We start from the raw sequence: 15,896 nt of genomic DNA, 5'->3' as shown, positions 1-15,896 counted from the left end.
GTAGATTCCGTCTCTGCTTCTGCACTTCGGATCTGTCGTGGGTGTGACATGATAATGCCGCATTTGCCAGCCTATGAGGTTGTTGGTGATATAAAAGTCGAACTCTGACTGCAGTCAACGACAACAGAACAGGGCTGACTGACTACGAGATGGATCACACCGGTTGAACGGTACCTAGCGTCTCATGGCACGCTGGCATATGACATGCCCTGAAGTGAGAATGAATGAGTGGCTTGAACCTTTGGCTCATTGTCGATGCTACCTCACCGGATGTGGCTGGCAATGCCTATCCCACTGCTCAGGACATTTTCACGTGCTGGGTATGGAGGCTTATATGAGACGGAACAATATGTCGGAGCACATGAGTTATCTCTACTCTAATCTTCTCAAGCTCAACTGCTTCGCGATGAAGGCGGCCAAGATGGAACGGTCAATCGACACTCAACCACGTGGCTTATGTAAGCAAGAAGGGATCTCAAGCCCGACCCGGACCCTGGCGTCGTGGGATTTGCAACGCCCCACCGAACGGTCCCCGGCCCCCAGCGTCATTCCCGCTTTCCGACCTGAGCAATTGCGCAAGTGACCGTAGTTGCAAGTCCAGCGGATTGTCCCGTCCGCCGCGTCAAGGCTCCTTTGACACTCGGAGGACCCTGAAAACTAAACCAAAAAATAATAAAAAAAAAAACCCCCCCAAAAAATCAAAAGATTGGACATTATCCTTCTTTCGCATCTTCGCCCTTCAACGCTTTGCCTGTCGCCGTGCAACTACGTTGTTAATAGAGCTTCCGCGTTCTTTATCCGCCAGTCCCCCGAGCCTCTTGCTTGCTTTGCGCCTGGGAAATCGGATTTTAGACGGGACGGAATCGCCAACTCTTCCACTCGTTGACGAGGAACAAGCAAACTCGGCACCTCCTTGAGGTCCCACGAACCAGCACGCCACGTTGAATTCGGGAAGAGTGTGCAACACCGCATATTACTCGCTCGGGTGTGCTCAAGAACATAATCCTCCTTTCCGTCGATGTACATAGCATCTCCAATCTCGGCCTCGAATCATACCACCGTGTGCACACGCTCGTTCACCTCGAGTCCGATTCCGAGATCCCCGGCGGTTTAGCAATCCCACATACGCTAGTACGGCGAACAACCCGAGCGGCGCCCCTTGCTCTCAGTCGCGCCGTCCGTCTCTCGGGTGATTCTAGCCAGGAAGGACACGTTCATTCGTTTCCCCACATTCGGACAGTAACACCACCCGTCCAGTTGCCTTTGTGCAACAACCCAATAAGCAGAAAATGTTCTGTCTTCGGAGGTTCGTGAAAGTCTGCTGTCCCAAGCCAGGCGCAAAGCTTCATAGGCCGGGGAATCTTGGGAAAGAGAAAGCTAACCATGATTGTAAACCTACTACTGTAGTTGGCTCCCACTGCTCTTCATACCGACCAATGCGTCGCCCGCCTTCATTCTCGTCTTCTTCATCTGCACATACTTCCTCAACCGACCATGCATCTACTGCTCCTTTCTGCTCGTCATTCTCTTCCTGACGTCGTGTAACTGGTCCGACCGGTGCTTCTTCGATGTCAGCAGCAACTGGTTCCAACCCAAGGAGCCAAACTCGACTACGACACATATCTACGCCCCTACGAATAACGGCACCGGTACCACAGCCATGGCGGAAAGGCCCAACAGTACGGCGGCGTTGGCTCTCGACATGTTCAACACAACGGTCGGCACGCTGGCGACGGCCGCGATGGACAAGGCGGCCAGGACGAGGGTGGAGTGGACGGGATTGGGACTGGAGTGGTTGAGGAGTTTGCTGGGGAGGAGGGAGTGGCGGATCGACTGCTTGGACCTCTATATCAGACTATAGGATGATCTCACGGACGTTAGGGGGGACAAACAGGAGTGGATAATTGGATCCCATATCCATCGCAATCTGTGACTGCTTCTTCTTGTATGCTCGCCATCCTCCGTTGTTCGCACATCGCATTGGGTCTTTTTACGTTTTGGACTCTTTTTGGGGTTTTGCATCCCCAAACATCAGTGGCCACTGCATCTAGAAATTGTGCCTCAGTAGCTGAAAGGTGTGCCACCACTCTTACCTTTGCGGTGGTAATAATTGCCAAAGGAGCGCTTCTCTTTCGCGTTGTGCTGCACGTTCGGTAGCGAGACAGTTTTGTGAGTTGTAGATGTTACGTATTAGGGTCCGGAGTGTATACAACGGACATGTTTCATTGTTATTAGCGGAGTATGACTTTTGCCAGCAATGAATAGGCTGATTATCTTGCGGAGGACATCCAAATACCCATAGCGTAGATATTACCATGAGATATGCTTACATCGCATGTTCACAGTTGACATTGATACAACACGAGGCAACGACATCCTGATATCCGCCAGACATCAATGTACTCGCACTCCTCTCGCCCCTTGAGCGAACAGAGTCCCCCCCTCCTCCTCCTCCCCCCCCCCCCCCCCCCAAAAAAAAACAGGAAAAAAAACAGGAAAAAAAAGAGGAAGAAGAAAAAGCCCGACTGCAGTCACAGTTTGACGATAATACTCAAAAAGCCCCAAACATAACAAGGTTGCCAACTATCTTATGTGGCAACATCAAACCTGAAGTGGCTTTACAACCAGAGCTAAAGCTCGTAAGTCCGGAAGGACAGCATCACCCAGTAGACAGGACACTTAGAATACAACACTTCTACAGTACTTCAAGACTGGGCCAATTAAGAGCTCATAGGAAGTCACTCGAAGCATCAAGCAAGTCATCTATACGAGTAGACGAAGGAGAGGCAAGGCGAACCGTCCTCGTCGGGGCCTATATGCCTTCAACCCTTTGAATGGGATTGTTGTCATATGACGGCAATGGCAAGGCAAACAGAAACAGGTAACTGGAACAAATAGTTTCGGATTGTCTTGGTTCTGAATCCAAAGATCTGATCAAGCTCTAACTGTACAACGAAACGAAATGGTCTATATATTTGTGAGTGCCCCCTTCGTCCTGTATCTTGACCGACATCATGCACACAGAGGAACATGCGGTGACAGAGGATTGAGTAATGATAGGATTCGGTTCTCTCTCTAGTTCCTCTCTTTACTCCTCTCTTTACTCCTCTCTTTACTCCTCTCTTTACTCCTCTCTTCAATGCCCAAGGAGGGTGCAAGCGGTAAAACCGTCCCGAGGAAACCTTGAGTCGAATTCCTCAATCCTTTGTCTCTTAGCAATTACACCTGGGAAGTTGCTGCGCCTGTAATGTGGGTCAAGAAAATATTGCCTAGGGAATCACTCGGTGGATGCATCACGCAGGAGCGTTCAAGGTATATAACGATGCTTTGGAATGTGTTGCTGATGACGACCCGTATTGGAGTCAGAGTGCATAAGTAGGGACAGACTAGGCAGGGCGGAAGTGTCCCGTTCAGGCTCCCTTAGTCAAACATGTTAACCATATAGATACGCCTTGTAACTCGAAAGGACTTTATACAAGCCTTAATTAACGCTCAGTTCGATCAGAATACATAGCAGAATTCCGAGATCGACGAGATATCCTGGAAATGACCTATTCACTGCGGGGAGCAGAAAACTACTTGACCAACAACTAAGGGGAATTGATACCATCCGGCATCAGAAAGGATGGGGGGGGGGATATGAAACAAAAAGTCACCAAAAAGTTGTCAGAGCACAAGAACCCTCCAGGACCAGAACAAACAAACAATCGTTTTTATCACTCGGATACCGGGAGTCGAACCCGGGGCTGTTGAGAAAGCAGTCACTCTTTACATAGAAAGAAGTGAGAGTCAACGATGTTACCGCTACACCATACCCGATCCATGTATGGAGAGCTTCTTTGCTCTGTATGTTGAAGGAAAGGTTGGGGCTGCTTGAATTATGAAGTTGTTCCTCGTTTCTATGTGTGAGTCTTTGGGGGTTGAGGAAAGGTCCCACCACTGAACCGCACCACAACCCCCAAGTGACCCTTCACATGTGTTTTAGTGTCTCGAATGTAGTGGATTTAGGGCTGCGACTGTTGCTGTGGACGTAGACGGCATGACCCGGAAGAGTGGCATGAGTGGCACGAGGGGACTACACTAAAGATATTCTGCATGACTCGAGGTGTTGAAGAAGAGCCTCACTTACCGAGCAGGGGTAATGATTGTACCTGGACCCAGGTGGACGAGACCCACAAGTTGGTGTCAAGCGACGGAGTGTTTCTTGTTGCAGTCTCTGGTACTGTAGTTTTGTTGTAAGTGGAAGTCGTGCAAATGATTACCGCACGAGTCAAACTTTAAGGCTATCGTCAACTCGCGCTGAAAGCTGACCTCGCCGGTCTTGCGACGTTTGTGGTCAGTCAAGTGAATGACAGCTCACCTCATTTCCCATATGTCACTTCAAAAAGGACATTTCTGCGCTTACCCTTGCTACATACATTCGCGATTCGAATCATCTCATGTAAATCATCATCACCGCAACTTCTCATCACCATGCAGTTATCAGACGGCTGTACGTAGCCTTATCCAGATCAACGTAGCCGCATCAGCCCAGAATGTGCCCATAATGACGGCGTTGACAGCACCCTCGTCGCTCGCCGTGTAACACAAAAAGTCCCTTTGTGCATCATCGGCTGGCTATTATTATCCCACCCTCGCTTGTTATAAAACTCGTCATTTACCCCTCACTTACGGGCCCTCGAATAGAATTGATCTAGACCTGTGAGAATCAATCAGTCAGCCGCGCGGCATCGAGATGTAACTCTGATAGAGGAGGAGGGGTTGTAGTGGCTATCGGAAAGGCTTACACAGTAATTCAGTCCTCGAATTTCCCACCTCTCCGCGTAGCGCGGGGCAAGGAACGGCACGGAAGCTTTTTGAGAAGGGGGGGAGAGAGGGAGGACGCGGGGAGACGGGGTCAGGGCCGAACGGTTTCCTCCTTCGAACTTTGTGACTCCTCGTATCGCTATCATAGAGGTAACTATTGTGAAGTACGATGAAGGTGTGATTATTCTTCTGGAGTGTGACAATACTGCAGTGTTATGTCGTGCTTCCGTAGACGCCTTACGTAGTGTAGCGATTGTGTGCGACACCTTGCCAAAGCCACACAGGGGCATTGGGATGCAATCGAATGCGAGAGGTGTTGTTTATTCGTGGTGAAAAACACAGTTTAGAACACCCTCAAGGAAGGGGGTCTATCGAAACCTCATCAAGTGTTCAACTTTGGACATCTTGGCATTCAACTGTCCCATTCCGTTTGATCCGAGATGGGACTTGAGGTTATTCGCAACTCCGGAGCGATGGAAACTAACTAGTAGTCCCCGATGAGAAGTCCGAAGCAAGTCCAACGTGCGGCCCGGCCGATCCTAATCCGTCAGCCAAACTCGTCCGAATCGCATGCAGTTGACCTGTCCGAATGCCCTCTTAGGGTTTTTTTTTTTTTTCCTTTTTTTTTTGTGGATTGGCACTTCCATAGCAGTGCTCGTCCGAAATCCTTCCGGTATAAGATCGAGAATTCTCCAAGCTTTGCCGTTGGGAGAGAGGAAACAGTGATGTGCGTCGTTACTTCCCTGTGAAGACTAGTGCATTGTACACGATTGATTTGGCAAAGCAGAGGCCGGGTCTTGAGCGGGATACTGCCCCTGTGCACCGTGAACAGTTCCCTTCAGTTGCCTTCCTGGAAGCGGCTGAGACAGGGGCACGCTGGTTGCTGCCCACAGGAGCCAGAAATCGTAAGCTCCGCTATGACGTCGCTAGTCCCGTGCATGCAGGAGTTCGCACGACTTTAACACAGTGCCGGGCAGGGTAGGGGGGGGGGGTCTGAGGGGTCCACCGGACACTGCAGTGAACCGGGTACTTACGTCGTAGCGGTAGGTTGTACATTCCGATATCAAGCACCAACTTCAACACCGCATGTTATCTCCAACTTATGTGCGCTCCAGAATCGCAAAGTAGTCACGGAAGTCTACGAGTTCCCGGGTTTTTTTTTTCACATCTGGTTTCTGGTGAAATGTTGCAGAAGCTTGAATCACGCGGCTTGTATGAAGTGCCTTCTCAACATCAGAGTCACTCATGTCTTGTTTCCATGTAAGGGATCGTCGTCCGACACCCCCCTTTGCAACGAAATCTCCGGACAATCTGTCGCAAATCTCGACAAACCTGGCGGTGACTGCTGCAGATGAGACGGTCTCCGGGGATCTAGAACGTCTTAGCTCTGTCCCAAAATCAAGGTTACGATTGATGAAGGTGGACAATTCTGGGCATTCTGGGCACAGGCCCGTCCCAACCATCCTCCTTGGAGGTGTGTTTCCTGGGTCGGATCCCTAGAGTTACGGGTTGACCCACGCTGTCGACGACTCGGAACATACAACTTCCCAGCGCGTCCCAACGGGCTGCTAGCTTGACTCAACATGCGGAAATGGCGCCATTCCGCCCCCCATGTTGCCGCTGAAAGCCGTGAGCGTTTAGCATCCCAGATTTTACTGTGCCCTCCCGTTCTGGATACTTGTAGGCTGTACACTAGTGTAAATTGGCCCTGTGATTGCTCGGCCATCCTGAGACATCCTGGGCTGAGCACACCTTACCACCATCCACATGTTGCGAACACCATCTGGATGGACGGGTGGCCTAGTACGGAACAGCTGAGGAGGGACAGGACCCCTAAAAATCCAAAAATGGTCCCCATGGAACGGGAATTCAGGCCTGGCTCTGCCCCGAATGCACCGGCTCGTACTTCTTGTGCTTCTATTGCCGTCGAGCTATCGATGCCAATTCCACTTTCAGGCAAGTCGCCTTGGCATCCCCTCCGAACTCCAGACACAGGATCGATGTTTTTGAATGAGCTGCGCGGATATCTCCAGTTTTCCAGAACTAGATCGCATTTTGTCCATGTGCCAGAGGCCGGGGTCGGCGGTTCAACTGAGATGTCTTGGCTTGCTCCACCTTCAGACATCTCGTGATCGAAAAGGATAACAAGAGGGATCCATTTGCCGGAACCGATGTTGGTTCGGGGCAGCAGACATGCCACGCCACAGGATGAAGCTGTCGATGACAGTCAACGGCGGCAGCGTGGTAACGACAACCACTGTGAGAAGCCCAACAGGCGTACAGTCAGGATCAAGAACTACAGCGAACCTGGCAAAACAGGACATCAGTCGCATCTCGATAAGCACATTGTAGACCATGGATTGGTCTCGGTGTATGTAGCGTGCCTGACATGCAACTGCTGGAACTGTCAGATGGTGCTTCGGTTGCGCGATCGTGGGAAGGAACATGGGAACGGGTTTCCTCGTGGGCAGGAGGGCAGGACCCTGAGGTGATCTGCCTGCTTTTCAAGCAAGGCACGATCCCCAATGCCCCTCCATTTCCAATGCCTTACACTACTACGAAAAGCATTTCATCTGCCTCTGTGGAAAGCTTGCAGTGTGCGAGTGCCGCGCTAGTCAAAGCGGACCAAGCAGTGCATGCCACCTCAACGGGTTCGCTGCCCCACGACACACCAAAGCCATCAAGGTTTGGTGATCATTCACACCCTGATCTCTCCTGAAACAGCCTTGGGCGGACATAGGTGTGTATTGGTATGATAGTACCAAACAACGGAGCCAATGCTCCATCCAGACTCGACCGTCTTCCATGAGGTCAACGAACCCGAGGCCACCGTCTCCCGTTGGGCTTTCCGATGACCAGATCTTGCTGTCGACAACAAGAGAGAATTGTATAGAAGCAGTGGGAGAGTTAGCTCGGTGGAGCGGATGCGACTTTTTGCTTTCTCGAGTCCAAGTTTTTGGACGTTTCGGTTGTAGCGATGAACCTCGTGGGAAATTTAGTGTGTATGTCCATTTTGGCTTGGGAAGGGAGCCGAGTTTGGGACAATATGCAATGGATGATTTTAGATTTCTTAAGTGATGATTGACGTTTCTCGTAAAGGGCTTTAGACTTTCAGCAACCACGTCGCCAAATCGCGGCCGTCAGTTTGTCCCATCCTTTCGGTCTGCCATGATTGAATTTGGATGTGCTCGATGCGGTCATAGTCAGGCCAGAATCCCTCACGTTGGCACCGCTAGCAACCCTCAGAGCGCCTCTCGGGGTGGGTATACAGAGTCATCTTCCACATGTAACTTTTATCTTCAGATGTTCCTGACCACCAGTTGATTTGGGGATTTGCAATCCGAGTTCCAAATGGAGCAATGACGTTGTCATCCCCGCCAGTCACTTGTCGACATTCCGCAGCAGCAGCGGGCGACAGAAGACTTGCGCGGCTGCACGGCGGAGCTTGCCCATAAACGGGAGCAAGGTGCAGGTACAGCACTAGAGGTAACTGCAGTCCACTGCATCCTGTTGCGTTGGAACACTGTGCCAAGTTCTGTTGGTCGGGCAACCCACTACCTAGGTAGGTAGGTAGAGGTACCTAAGGTAAGTAGCCCAGGGTAGCTTAGTTCTGTTCTTCTCTATCGGTAGCAGGTACCTCTTGGTAACCACCATCGTCCCTGTCATCGTGTCAATGCCCTGCTACCATCTACGCACCTACAGGTAGACACCTTCAACTCTGTCCTGTCAAGCAGTTGATAGTGAAACCTATGAAAGACGAAGGAAGAGGCTGAAAGGAAAGAGAAGTCGCGTATTTCTCAGATCAATCTTACGTTGCTCATTCAAACTTCAGTCACAATGTCAATGAGAAGGGATAAACATTGATGTTTTTGGAAGTCGGGTTTCCCTGAAACTCACCTCCAGGTAGGCTTCTCCCGCGTTGTTCCTGTTGGCCAGATTGGAGACACCCATTATCACGACTCGACGACCCAAAGACCCATCTAGAACACCTCTTGACAAGATTTTCAGGCACCACCTTTGACCGATTTTCTTTCTTGATTATTGCTTGACAACTAATATTTCGGAGGTCGGCGGTCCAATCTACAAGATCCTCTCCAGCGAGTCACCGTGCTTAGTAACAACAAAAATATAAGCGCTACATGGTTGAATCAGAAGTGGGAGTTGCACCTATGAGACACATTCAGATACCAGGCCAGGCAGTTCGATCAAACACTGATACCGACACCTCTGCCGCAACCCTGGGCCAGTACTATCACGGTCGGACTGCAAGCTTCGAAAGATATCTGGGGCGCTGCTACCACATATGACGACAAGTGACGCGAATGAAGATTGACCCTGGCGTATCTGTGTGTATGTTGGATTCCTCTAACTGGCACCTGTTGAATTAGAGGGTCCCCTTTTTTTCTCCAATGGATGCGATTTCGAACCACAGAATGGACATCCGATCACCGGCTTAGGGGCGATAAAACCACAAAATGGCCTCATCGCTTCAACACGCATACGGCGCATATACGTGATGCGTGCACCGGTATCCGTGGCCGAGTGCCGTACAGACAGATGACAGAGACGGCATTCCGCTTTCGTCCGGACTACCTAGAAACATATCGGACGAAGGAACTGCCCTTCCCTGCAGTGTTCTACTATAGTCCACTGAAGTTGAAAGCCAGACAAGCACAATCAAGCCCTGCGTGCGTAAAAAATAGAGAGGCAGTAAACACAAAAATTGGACAAAGACCAAAACATGAGCATGGAGCCGGTAAAGGCGAGGCTTACTCTAAGGAAATTCGCCTCGACACCACTTTATCAAAAAAGACATCTCATCACTGGTGAGTGGGCGACCCATAGATGAGGTCAGCAAAGCGACGTCAACGATGACAAAACGCGGATGCCGGTTGTCGGATGGGGAAACTGCACCAGCGCAGATCATTGCTTCCATCCACTTTGACATCAAACCTGTGCAGACATTGATTGACCCCTTGTTTCCCGGCATCCTCTCCTTTGCGCTTCTGCCCCGGTCTACTATGTACATCCCGAGTTGACGTTTCTCTGATCTTCCTTTTCCAAACCCCAACCGTCCCCTGGCTTCGGCGTTTGGCGTACAATTACACACCCTCGTAGTTGATTTTGACCATTTCCATTGTTGTCGCACTGGACTGGCCGAACTGCGATTGCTTCACGTGATACCTGCTCAAGCCTTGAAAGAGGTATAGAGATATTACTGTGTACTGTGTACGTAATCTCAAGGCGAAGAGAAAAAGGCCTACCAAACAAAATTGTGCAAGTTTCCTCGGTTGCCAAGAAGCCGAACCTGATCGTCATGTCAGATTTCCAACAGCGATCACCCCGACGCGACATCAATGGAACAGACCCCGCCAGCCGCCAGTGGCCACCACTTTATACTGTGCGAGTCTACTGCGTACTCTGTTAGTACATAGGACGTGTGTACATTGCGAAAGAGCAGAAACAAAGTGGGAGGCACGCCCGACAAGTGTATACTACTGCTGCAATTAGTCGCAACAAAAGCCAAAAGTCCGACAGTTGTGTCGGTCCAATCCCGACATTCGACTTACCCAGAACAATTTTCCGAGGCTATCTACACGGAACCTAGCCTCATTCAGCTTCGGTCTGGACGCCGTAACAGCGCCTCGGAAGAGACCCAGATACTAGATCTGAGCCGTACGGAAACCGCCAACGACATCACCGTACAGGGACGCTCTCTGAACAATCCCCACCTGCGCGTCAGAGGCTCCACAGCCGCCAGTTAGGTTGACAAGGTATAGAGGTGGGCAATTGTACCTTGTACCTCTTGCTAGTCGTTTTTGACGGCCTGTTGATGATTGTACCCCCCCCCCCCCCCCCCCCCTTGTACAGTCCACCACATCCACACCAGGGGACACCACTACGATCTTCAGTTCTCACACACCAACACACACTGCACACCTAACGCACACACTCATTCTGCCAAACTCCCTCAGTCCCCCCTTCCTGTCAGGTCCGGTTTTTTTTTTTCTACCCCAAGTTCTCTTCTTCTGTGAAATTGAGTGGTCCCTTCGTCTCTTCTTCCCCTTCGTAACCTCTTCAACTTTGTTTTAACACAGTACTACTTGTACACAGTAAGATACTCGGCTGCCCTCCGAAACCACAATCTCGACCCTCCAAAAGGAGCTATCCACACCGTCTACAGTACTACACCCGTATGTAGACACTGCAGACTGCCCATACTACATGCTGCTCTTGTGTCTCACGCTTCCTGCTGCTGCGATAACAAGTCGACCTTCCCAGCTTCCCCACTGTTGAGACAGGGTAGTCGCTTCCAGGTTCCTGTCAATTTCACGCCCCTCCACCGGTACATCGTCTTTCCGCGCAGAGTCCACCTTGACGACGAAACACGGGCGCTTTCAATTGTACACGACCGACCAGCTCCTCTCCACGGTCTCCTCCCCTGTGCCTACGTAAGGTCCCTCCTTGTCCGCTCTCGCTCCATAACCTCGCATCGAAACCTACAGCCTTTCCAGTCGACTTGGGCTCCAGGGCTGGCCCGACGCGACTCTGTCTCTGCGACATATATCGAGCCACTTGCGTCGCTTCCCCTTCTCCCACGTACCCTGCTGGGACAATAACGACTGCAAGGAACTTTACCACAACACGCCACTAGGTATAAATACCTACCCCCTTATCCTAACTTTACACCGTCGGTCTCGGCGACAGAAGATGGGAGCCTTATGAAACGATCGAGGGAAGATTTATTTGTGGCGGAACGTAGGACGAGACCGCGAATCTTCGTCGCCAACATAGCCATGTCGCCAAATCAAGGAACCAACACCCACTCTACCACAACCACCACCACCACATACCTCACCATGAAAACACCAGGGGCCCATTCGCGATCGAATTCCCAGTCCTACTTCACCCATAAGCCTACCGGCACGCCGCTAGCCTCGCCGCGCATCTACTCGGTCGGCCAGCCATACCCTCCCCGGCTCTCTCCTGATACGTCCGCCCAACAACAACCCGCCCAACAGCAAGATGCTCGTATCCCGAGTCCTAATTACTTTGGCCTCTCGGTCGATCATGCCGCCGACCCGCTGGAGTCGGCCGTATTGCCCAGCGAAAACTGGAGCTCGCCGTCTTCCTCGGTAAAATCATTCGCCGCAGCAATGCCGAAGCCATTGCCCCTAGATGCGAACCCCGACTTCGAGGCCTTCAGGAGGCAAATAGATGCCAACCTCGGGAGGTCGTCCTTCAGCTTGTCGGGGTCGCACTTCAATATCACCATGGGCCCGCGTACGCCCGGTCCCACAACACCTTTTGGCTTCAAGAGGCCAGAGCCGCCCAAGCGACATAACCTGAGCCTCGGTGCCGAGCCCACGAGCAGCCACTTCCCCAGGCTGTCTGGGTTGGGCTTGCATGGCCCGCTCCCCAACCTCAAGTTGAACAAGGACATTCAAAACCTCAAACAACCAGGTGACAATGATAGTATACATGACTCCGCCTATATCTCCGGGGACTCGAAGCGGAGCTCCCAAGCCTCCCTCAATGCCCCTTCCTTCTTCAACATGGGCAGGCACGAATCACCAGCGCAGATCGATCCCCCTTTTGGAACCCCCGTAGAATGGGGTAAGTCGGCTCATTCCATCTCCCGAGTCGATGACCGCCACCCGCGTTTGTCAATGTCATCTACAAAGGCCGAGCCACCAATACAGCAACGAAGAGCGGATACTGTCCCTCCCAACCCCAAGGCAGCAGCGAACAACGATGGACTGGCTATGATAGACCCGGCACGGCTGAAGGACCTTATGGACCAGGGGGACGATTCAGACCTCTTGTTGCTCGATATCCGCGTCTCTCCCCAGTATGCCGTATCTAGGGTAAAGGGTGCTTTGAACCTGTGCATTCCCACGACACTGTTGAAGCGAGCAACATTCAACTTGCAGAAACTTCAGCAAACGTTCTCGGCAAACCAGGATCAGGACAGGTTCTCCAACTGGCGTAACGCAAAGTACCTGGTCGTCTACGATGCTTCGTCGTCCGACAAGCGCGATGCCATGGGCGCAATCAACATGATCAAGAAGTTCACGAATGAGGGCTTCTCTGGTTCAGCAAATATCCTGCGTGGAGGATTCAGGGCCTTTGCCGAAACATACCCAGACCTGATTGACCGTGGGTCGTCCGCTACCACAACGCCAGCCCTGTCTCTAGGGCAGGGTGCCGGAGCTGGTCTTGGAGGAGCCAACATTCCGCCTGTCATTGGCGGTGTGATGTTGCCCACCACAGGGAAGGGCCCTAACCCCTTCTTTAACAACATCCGACAAAACCAAGACCTGGTCGATGGAGTTGGGCAGATGGACATTGGTCTTCCTCAAGAGCTCAACAAGGAGACTCTACCAAAGTGGCTAAAGGAAGCAGCCGACAGTGGTGACCATGGAAAGAAGGTGTCAGAGAAGTTTCTTCGCATTGAGTTGACGGAACAGTCTCGGATGAAGGACGCTTACTCCGTTTTCACTCCTGGCGCCAACGGGGACCCTAAACACCACGGAAAGGTGCAGCTATCCGGAATTGAAAAGGGTGGAAAGAACAGGTATAAGGACATTCTACCGTTCGAGCACGCGCGGGTAAGGCTTCAGGGCCGCCAAGAGGGCGAATGCGATTATGTCAATGCCAGCCACATTCAAGCAAGCCGTAGCAAAAAGCGATACATCGCTAGCCAGGGCCCGCTACCGGCCACTTTTGAGGTATGTCGCCACCTGACAAGGAACAATCCAGTAGGAGTGCACCAGCGGCTGACTGATGGTCTTTACAGGATTTCTGGTCTGTCATTTGGGATCAGGACGTCCGTGTTATCGTCATGTTGACGGCCGAATCCGAGGGAGGGCAACTTAAGTGCCATCCTTACTGGAAAGGCAAAGACTTTGGTCCCATCAAGCTCCGAGTACTGTCAGAAAAGAAGGTGTCTTTGGATATTGACAAGCACAGACAAGGCTCTCAAGCTGGCGTACCAACCACGTCAGAATCCGCCTCTGCGACAACAACCGCGCCTTCCGGGGATGCTACGCAAGGAGCTTTCCCTTGGAATCCAACCCAAGCTGGGGGGGCGGACGGTGGCCGCCGTCGTGCCAACACCACAACGGTGCAGCCAAACCTCGACGGCACGCAGCAGCCCGCTACGGCTTTGGCAGAGACACCATATGTCATTATTCGCAAGTTTGCCCTGAGCCATTCCGCTTACCCCTTCCTCCCGATGCGCGAGATCACCCAACTCCATTACCCCTCTTGGCCAGACTTTGGAGCGCCGGCTCAACCGAGCCACCTCCTCGCCCTGGTCGAGCTCGCCAACATCATGCAACGAGCGGCACCCGCCCTCGAAAGCTCTGGCGCTGCCCCCTCCGACGAGATACAAGTCGATGTTAAGAACTTTACCAACCGTCTCAAGCGCGGCGACTCGCTACCCCTCGACCCGAGCGACGCACCCGAACCGAACGACCACGCGCGCCCCATGCTGGTGCACTGCTCTGCAGGCTGTGGCCGGACAGGTGCCTTCTGCACGGTTGACAGCGTGATCGACATGCTCAAGCGTCAACGGATGCGCAAAACGCAGAAGGCGGATCGGCGGATCGATGACCGCTTCGGCGGGCGACGGATCTCGGAGACTGACGGAGAGGTCGATGGGGTCATGGACGGAGTCAAACCTTTTAAGCGACAGGCAACCGAGAATAACCGCGACCAGGACGGCGACATTTCCATGGGTGGACAGAAGGGTCTTCGATTTGATCATGGGCCCGGTGGTTCAGGAGGGATGAAGAACCTGGATGAGAGCAAGGGATTCGACTTCGGCGTCCCACCAGCACCGACCGAACCGAAGGACGACCAAGGAATCGACACCACCTGGCTCGACGACGACGGCCTCGACCTCATCGCCAAGACCGTTGAGGACTTCCGCGGTCAGCGACTGAGCATGGTTCAGAGTCTAAGGCAGTTTGTTCTCTGCTACGAGACGGTCATTGAGTGGATCTGGCGGCTGGAGGAGCGCTCTCATCATACCAGCGCTGGTGGTGCTGGTGGGAGGAGAGGAAGTAGCAGAGTTAGGACTGGAAGCTTGGCGCTGTGAGACCATCATGGGCCGGTGTTTGAGAGGATAACGGATTGCACAGAAGCTGGTCAGGTCAGTTGCGCATCGGGCCTATTTCTTTAAAGGGGCTTCGGTTCAGGCGAATGGACAGATCGAAAAGAAAAGAGCATTTTGGCATGGAAAGGGAAATGGAATGGATACGGAACGGGATGGAAGGGATGGGATAGATACATTATTTGGTTCTTGATCCGTTGTTGTCTCCACTTACAACACGACGGTGGACCACACCGCGACAGAAGGAGAGTGAAAGAGAGAAAAGACTGATGGACGGATGAACCGAGGAAGTAAGGGACGAAGAGATGAAGATGGCATGATGATCAAAGTCTTCCTTTACTGCTACTACTACTACTACTACTACTACTATTACTACTACTAGCATATTTTTGGTTTGGCTGGCCGGTTGGTGGGAGAGCGTGTCATCATCTTGTTACGTTGTTGTTGTTCCCTTTTTTATTTTTATTTATTTAAGGGTATGTGTTGTTGTTGTTGTTGTTGTTGTTGTTGTTGTTGTTGTTGTTGTTGTTGTTGTTGTTGTTGTTGTTGTTGTCGTTGTTGTCGTTGTCGTCGTTTGTCTACGTATACCTCAAGTTACCCAGTACCCCCCCTCTGCACTTTTCCTGTCGTTTTCCATTGTTACCATTACCATGAACCATTTGCCATCACCTGAACTTCGCGCAAAGTATTACTGCTGCTGGTGTTTTGAGTACTTGAAAACTTGCATGTGAATAGGCGTCTCGTTTTGGTCTGTGGTTTGTAAGTTAGTTCTTGCATGGCGCGGTTTCGTGACAGTTTGGTTGGGACTTTGTGTTAGTAGCTTGGAGCACAATATTTTTTCGTCTCGGTATTTGTCTTTCGTGCCGGCGCGGCTTTACAGGTTGTAGTTGTCCCTGAAAGACAGAAACTGTAGTTCAAGACACTATGAGGGTTCGCCACTTCCTCACGGATAGCCACGCAGCTTACAAAT

The 15,896-nt window shown here is 51.7% G+C and overlaps 8 protein-coding genes and 1 non-coding gene across 9 annotated transcripts; 5 read left to right on the top strand and 4 right to left on the bottom strand.

Annotated features, from left to right (window-relative positions):
* The first annotated feature begins 1,158 nt into the window (after positions 1-1,158).
* Positions 1,159-1,869, top strand: B0T23DRAFT_162286 (bladder cancer-related protein BC10-domain-containing protein). The gene is made up of 2 exons (XM_062832748.1): positions 1,159-1,306; positions 1,408-1,869. The coding sequence occupies exons 1-2, from the start codon at positions 1,290-1,292 to the stop codon at positions 1,859-1,861; spliced, it is 471 nt and encodes a 156-aa protein (XP_062691639.1). The 5' UTR covers positions 1,159-1,289; the 3' UTR covers positions 1,862-1,869.
* Positions 1,870-3,719: 1,850 nt separating this feature from the next.
* Positions 3,720-3,819, bottom strand: B0T23DRAFT_t232. Its single transcript has one exon. It is a non-coding gene; the product is annotated as a tRNA-Glu (tRNA).
* A 535-nt stretch (positions 3,820-4,354) lies between these two features.
* Positions 4,355-5,328, bottom strand: B0T23DRAFT_381817 (uncharacterized protein). The gene is made up of 2 exons (XM_062837286.1): positions 4,788-5,328; positions 4,355-4,699 (listed from the first exon to the last, which is right to left on the bottom strand). The coding sequence occupies exons 1-2, from the start codon at positions 5,094-5,096 to the stop codon at positions 4,694-4,696; spliced, it is 315 nt and encodes a 104-aa protein (XP_062691638.1). The 5' UTR covers positions 5,097-5,328; the 3' UTR covers positions 4,355-4,693.
* Positions 5,329-6,977: 1,649 nt separating this feature from the next.
* Positions 6,978-7,525, top strand: B0T23DRAFT_405297 (uncharacterized protein; the record flags this gene model as incomplete). Its single annotated transcript, XM_062838978.1, has 2 exons — positions 6,978-7,294; positions 7,372-7,525. The coding sequence occupies 2 exons, from the start codon at positions 6,978-6,980 to the stop codon at positions 7,523-7,525; spliced, it is 471 nt and encodes a 156-aa protein (XP_062691637.1).
* A 384-nt stretch (positions 7,526-7,909) lies between these two features.
* Positions 7,910-8,531, bottom strand: B0T23DRAFT_320013 (uncharacterized protein; the record flags this gene model as incomplete). Its single annotated transcript, XM_062835153.1, has 3 exons — positions 7,910-8,038; positions 8,171-8,306; positions 8,503-8,531. Coding segments are annotated over 3 exons (294 nt in total), but the record flags the coding sequence as incomplete, so codon positions are not given.
* Positions 8,532-9,005: 474 nt separating this feature from the next.
* On the top strand, positions 9,006-9,778 carry B0T23DRAFT_162252 (uncharacterized protein). Its single transcript, XM_062832747.1, has one exon. The coding sequence runs from the start codon at positions 9,220-9,222 to the stop codon at positions 9,634-9,636; it is 417 nt and encodes a 138-aa protein (XP_062691635.1). The 5' UTR covers positions 9,006-9,219; the 3' UTR covers positions 9,637-9,778.
* A 345-nt stretch (positions 9,779-10,123) lies between these two features.
* On the top strand, positions 10,124-10,495 carry B0T23DRAFT_443399 (uncharacterized protein; the record flags this gene model as incomplete). The annotated part of the gene is made up of 3 exons (XM_062840857.1): positions 10,124-10,207; positions 10,242-10,274; positions 10,318-10,495. The coding sequence occupies 3 exons, from the start codon at positions 10,124-10,126 to the stop codon at positions 10,471-10,473; spliced, it is 273 nt and encodes a 90-aa protein (XP_062691634.1). The 3' UTR covers positions 10,474-10,495.
* A 552-nt stretch (positions 10,496-11,047) lies between these two features.
* Positions 11,048-11,370, bottom strand: B0T23DRAFT_405294 (uncharacterized protein; the record flags this gene model as incomplete). The annotated part of the gene is made up of 2 exons (XM_062838977.1): positions 11,048-11,248; positions 11,311-11,370. 2 exons carry the CDS (start codon positions 11,368-11,370, stop codon positions 11,048-11,050), a joined length of 261 nt encoding a protein of 86 aa, XP_062691633.1.
* On the top strand, positions 11,215-15,008 carry B0T23DRAFT_162204 (uncharacterized protein). The gene is made up of 2 exons (XM_062832746.1): positions 11,215-13,538; positions 13,607-15,008. The coding sequence occupies exons 1-2, from the start codon at positions 11,529-11,531 to the stop codon at positions 14,909-14,911; spliced, it is 3,315 nt and encodes a 1,104-aa protein (XP_062691632.1). The 5' UTR covers positions 11,215-11,528; the 3' UTR covers positions 14,912-15,008.
* Positions 15,009-15,896: the final 888 nt, after the last annotated feature.

The sequence above is a fragment of the Neurospora hispaniola genome, assembly GCF_033458365.1.
Source record: "Neurospora hispaniola strain FGSC 10403 chromosome Unknown B0T23scaffold_5, whole genome shotgun sequence".
Classification (NCBI taxonomy): Eukaryota; Fungi; Ascomycota; class Sordariomycetes; order Sordariales; family Sordariaceae; genus Neurospora; species Neurospora hispaniola.
Note: the sequence above shows the minus strand (reverse complement) of the source record. Positions and strands in the feature narration are given on the sequence as shown.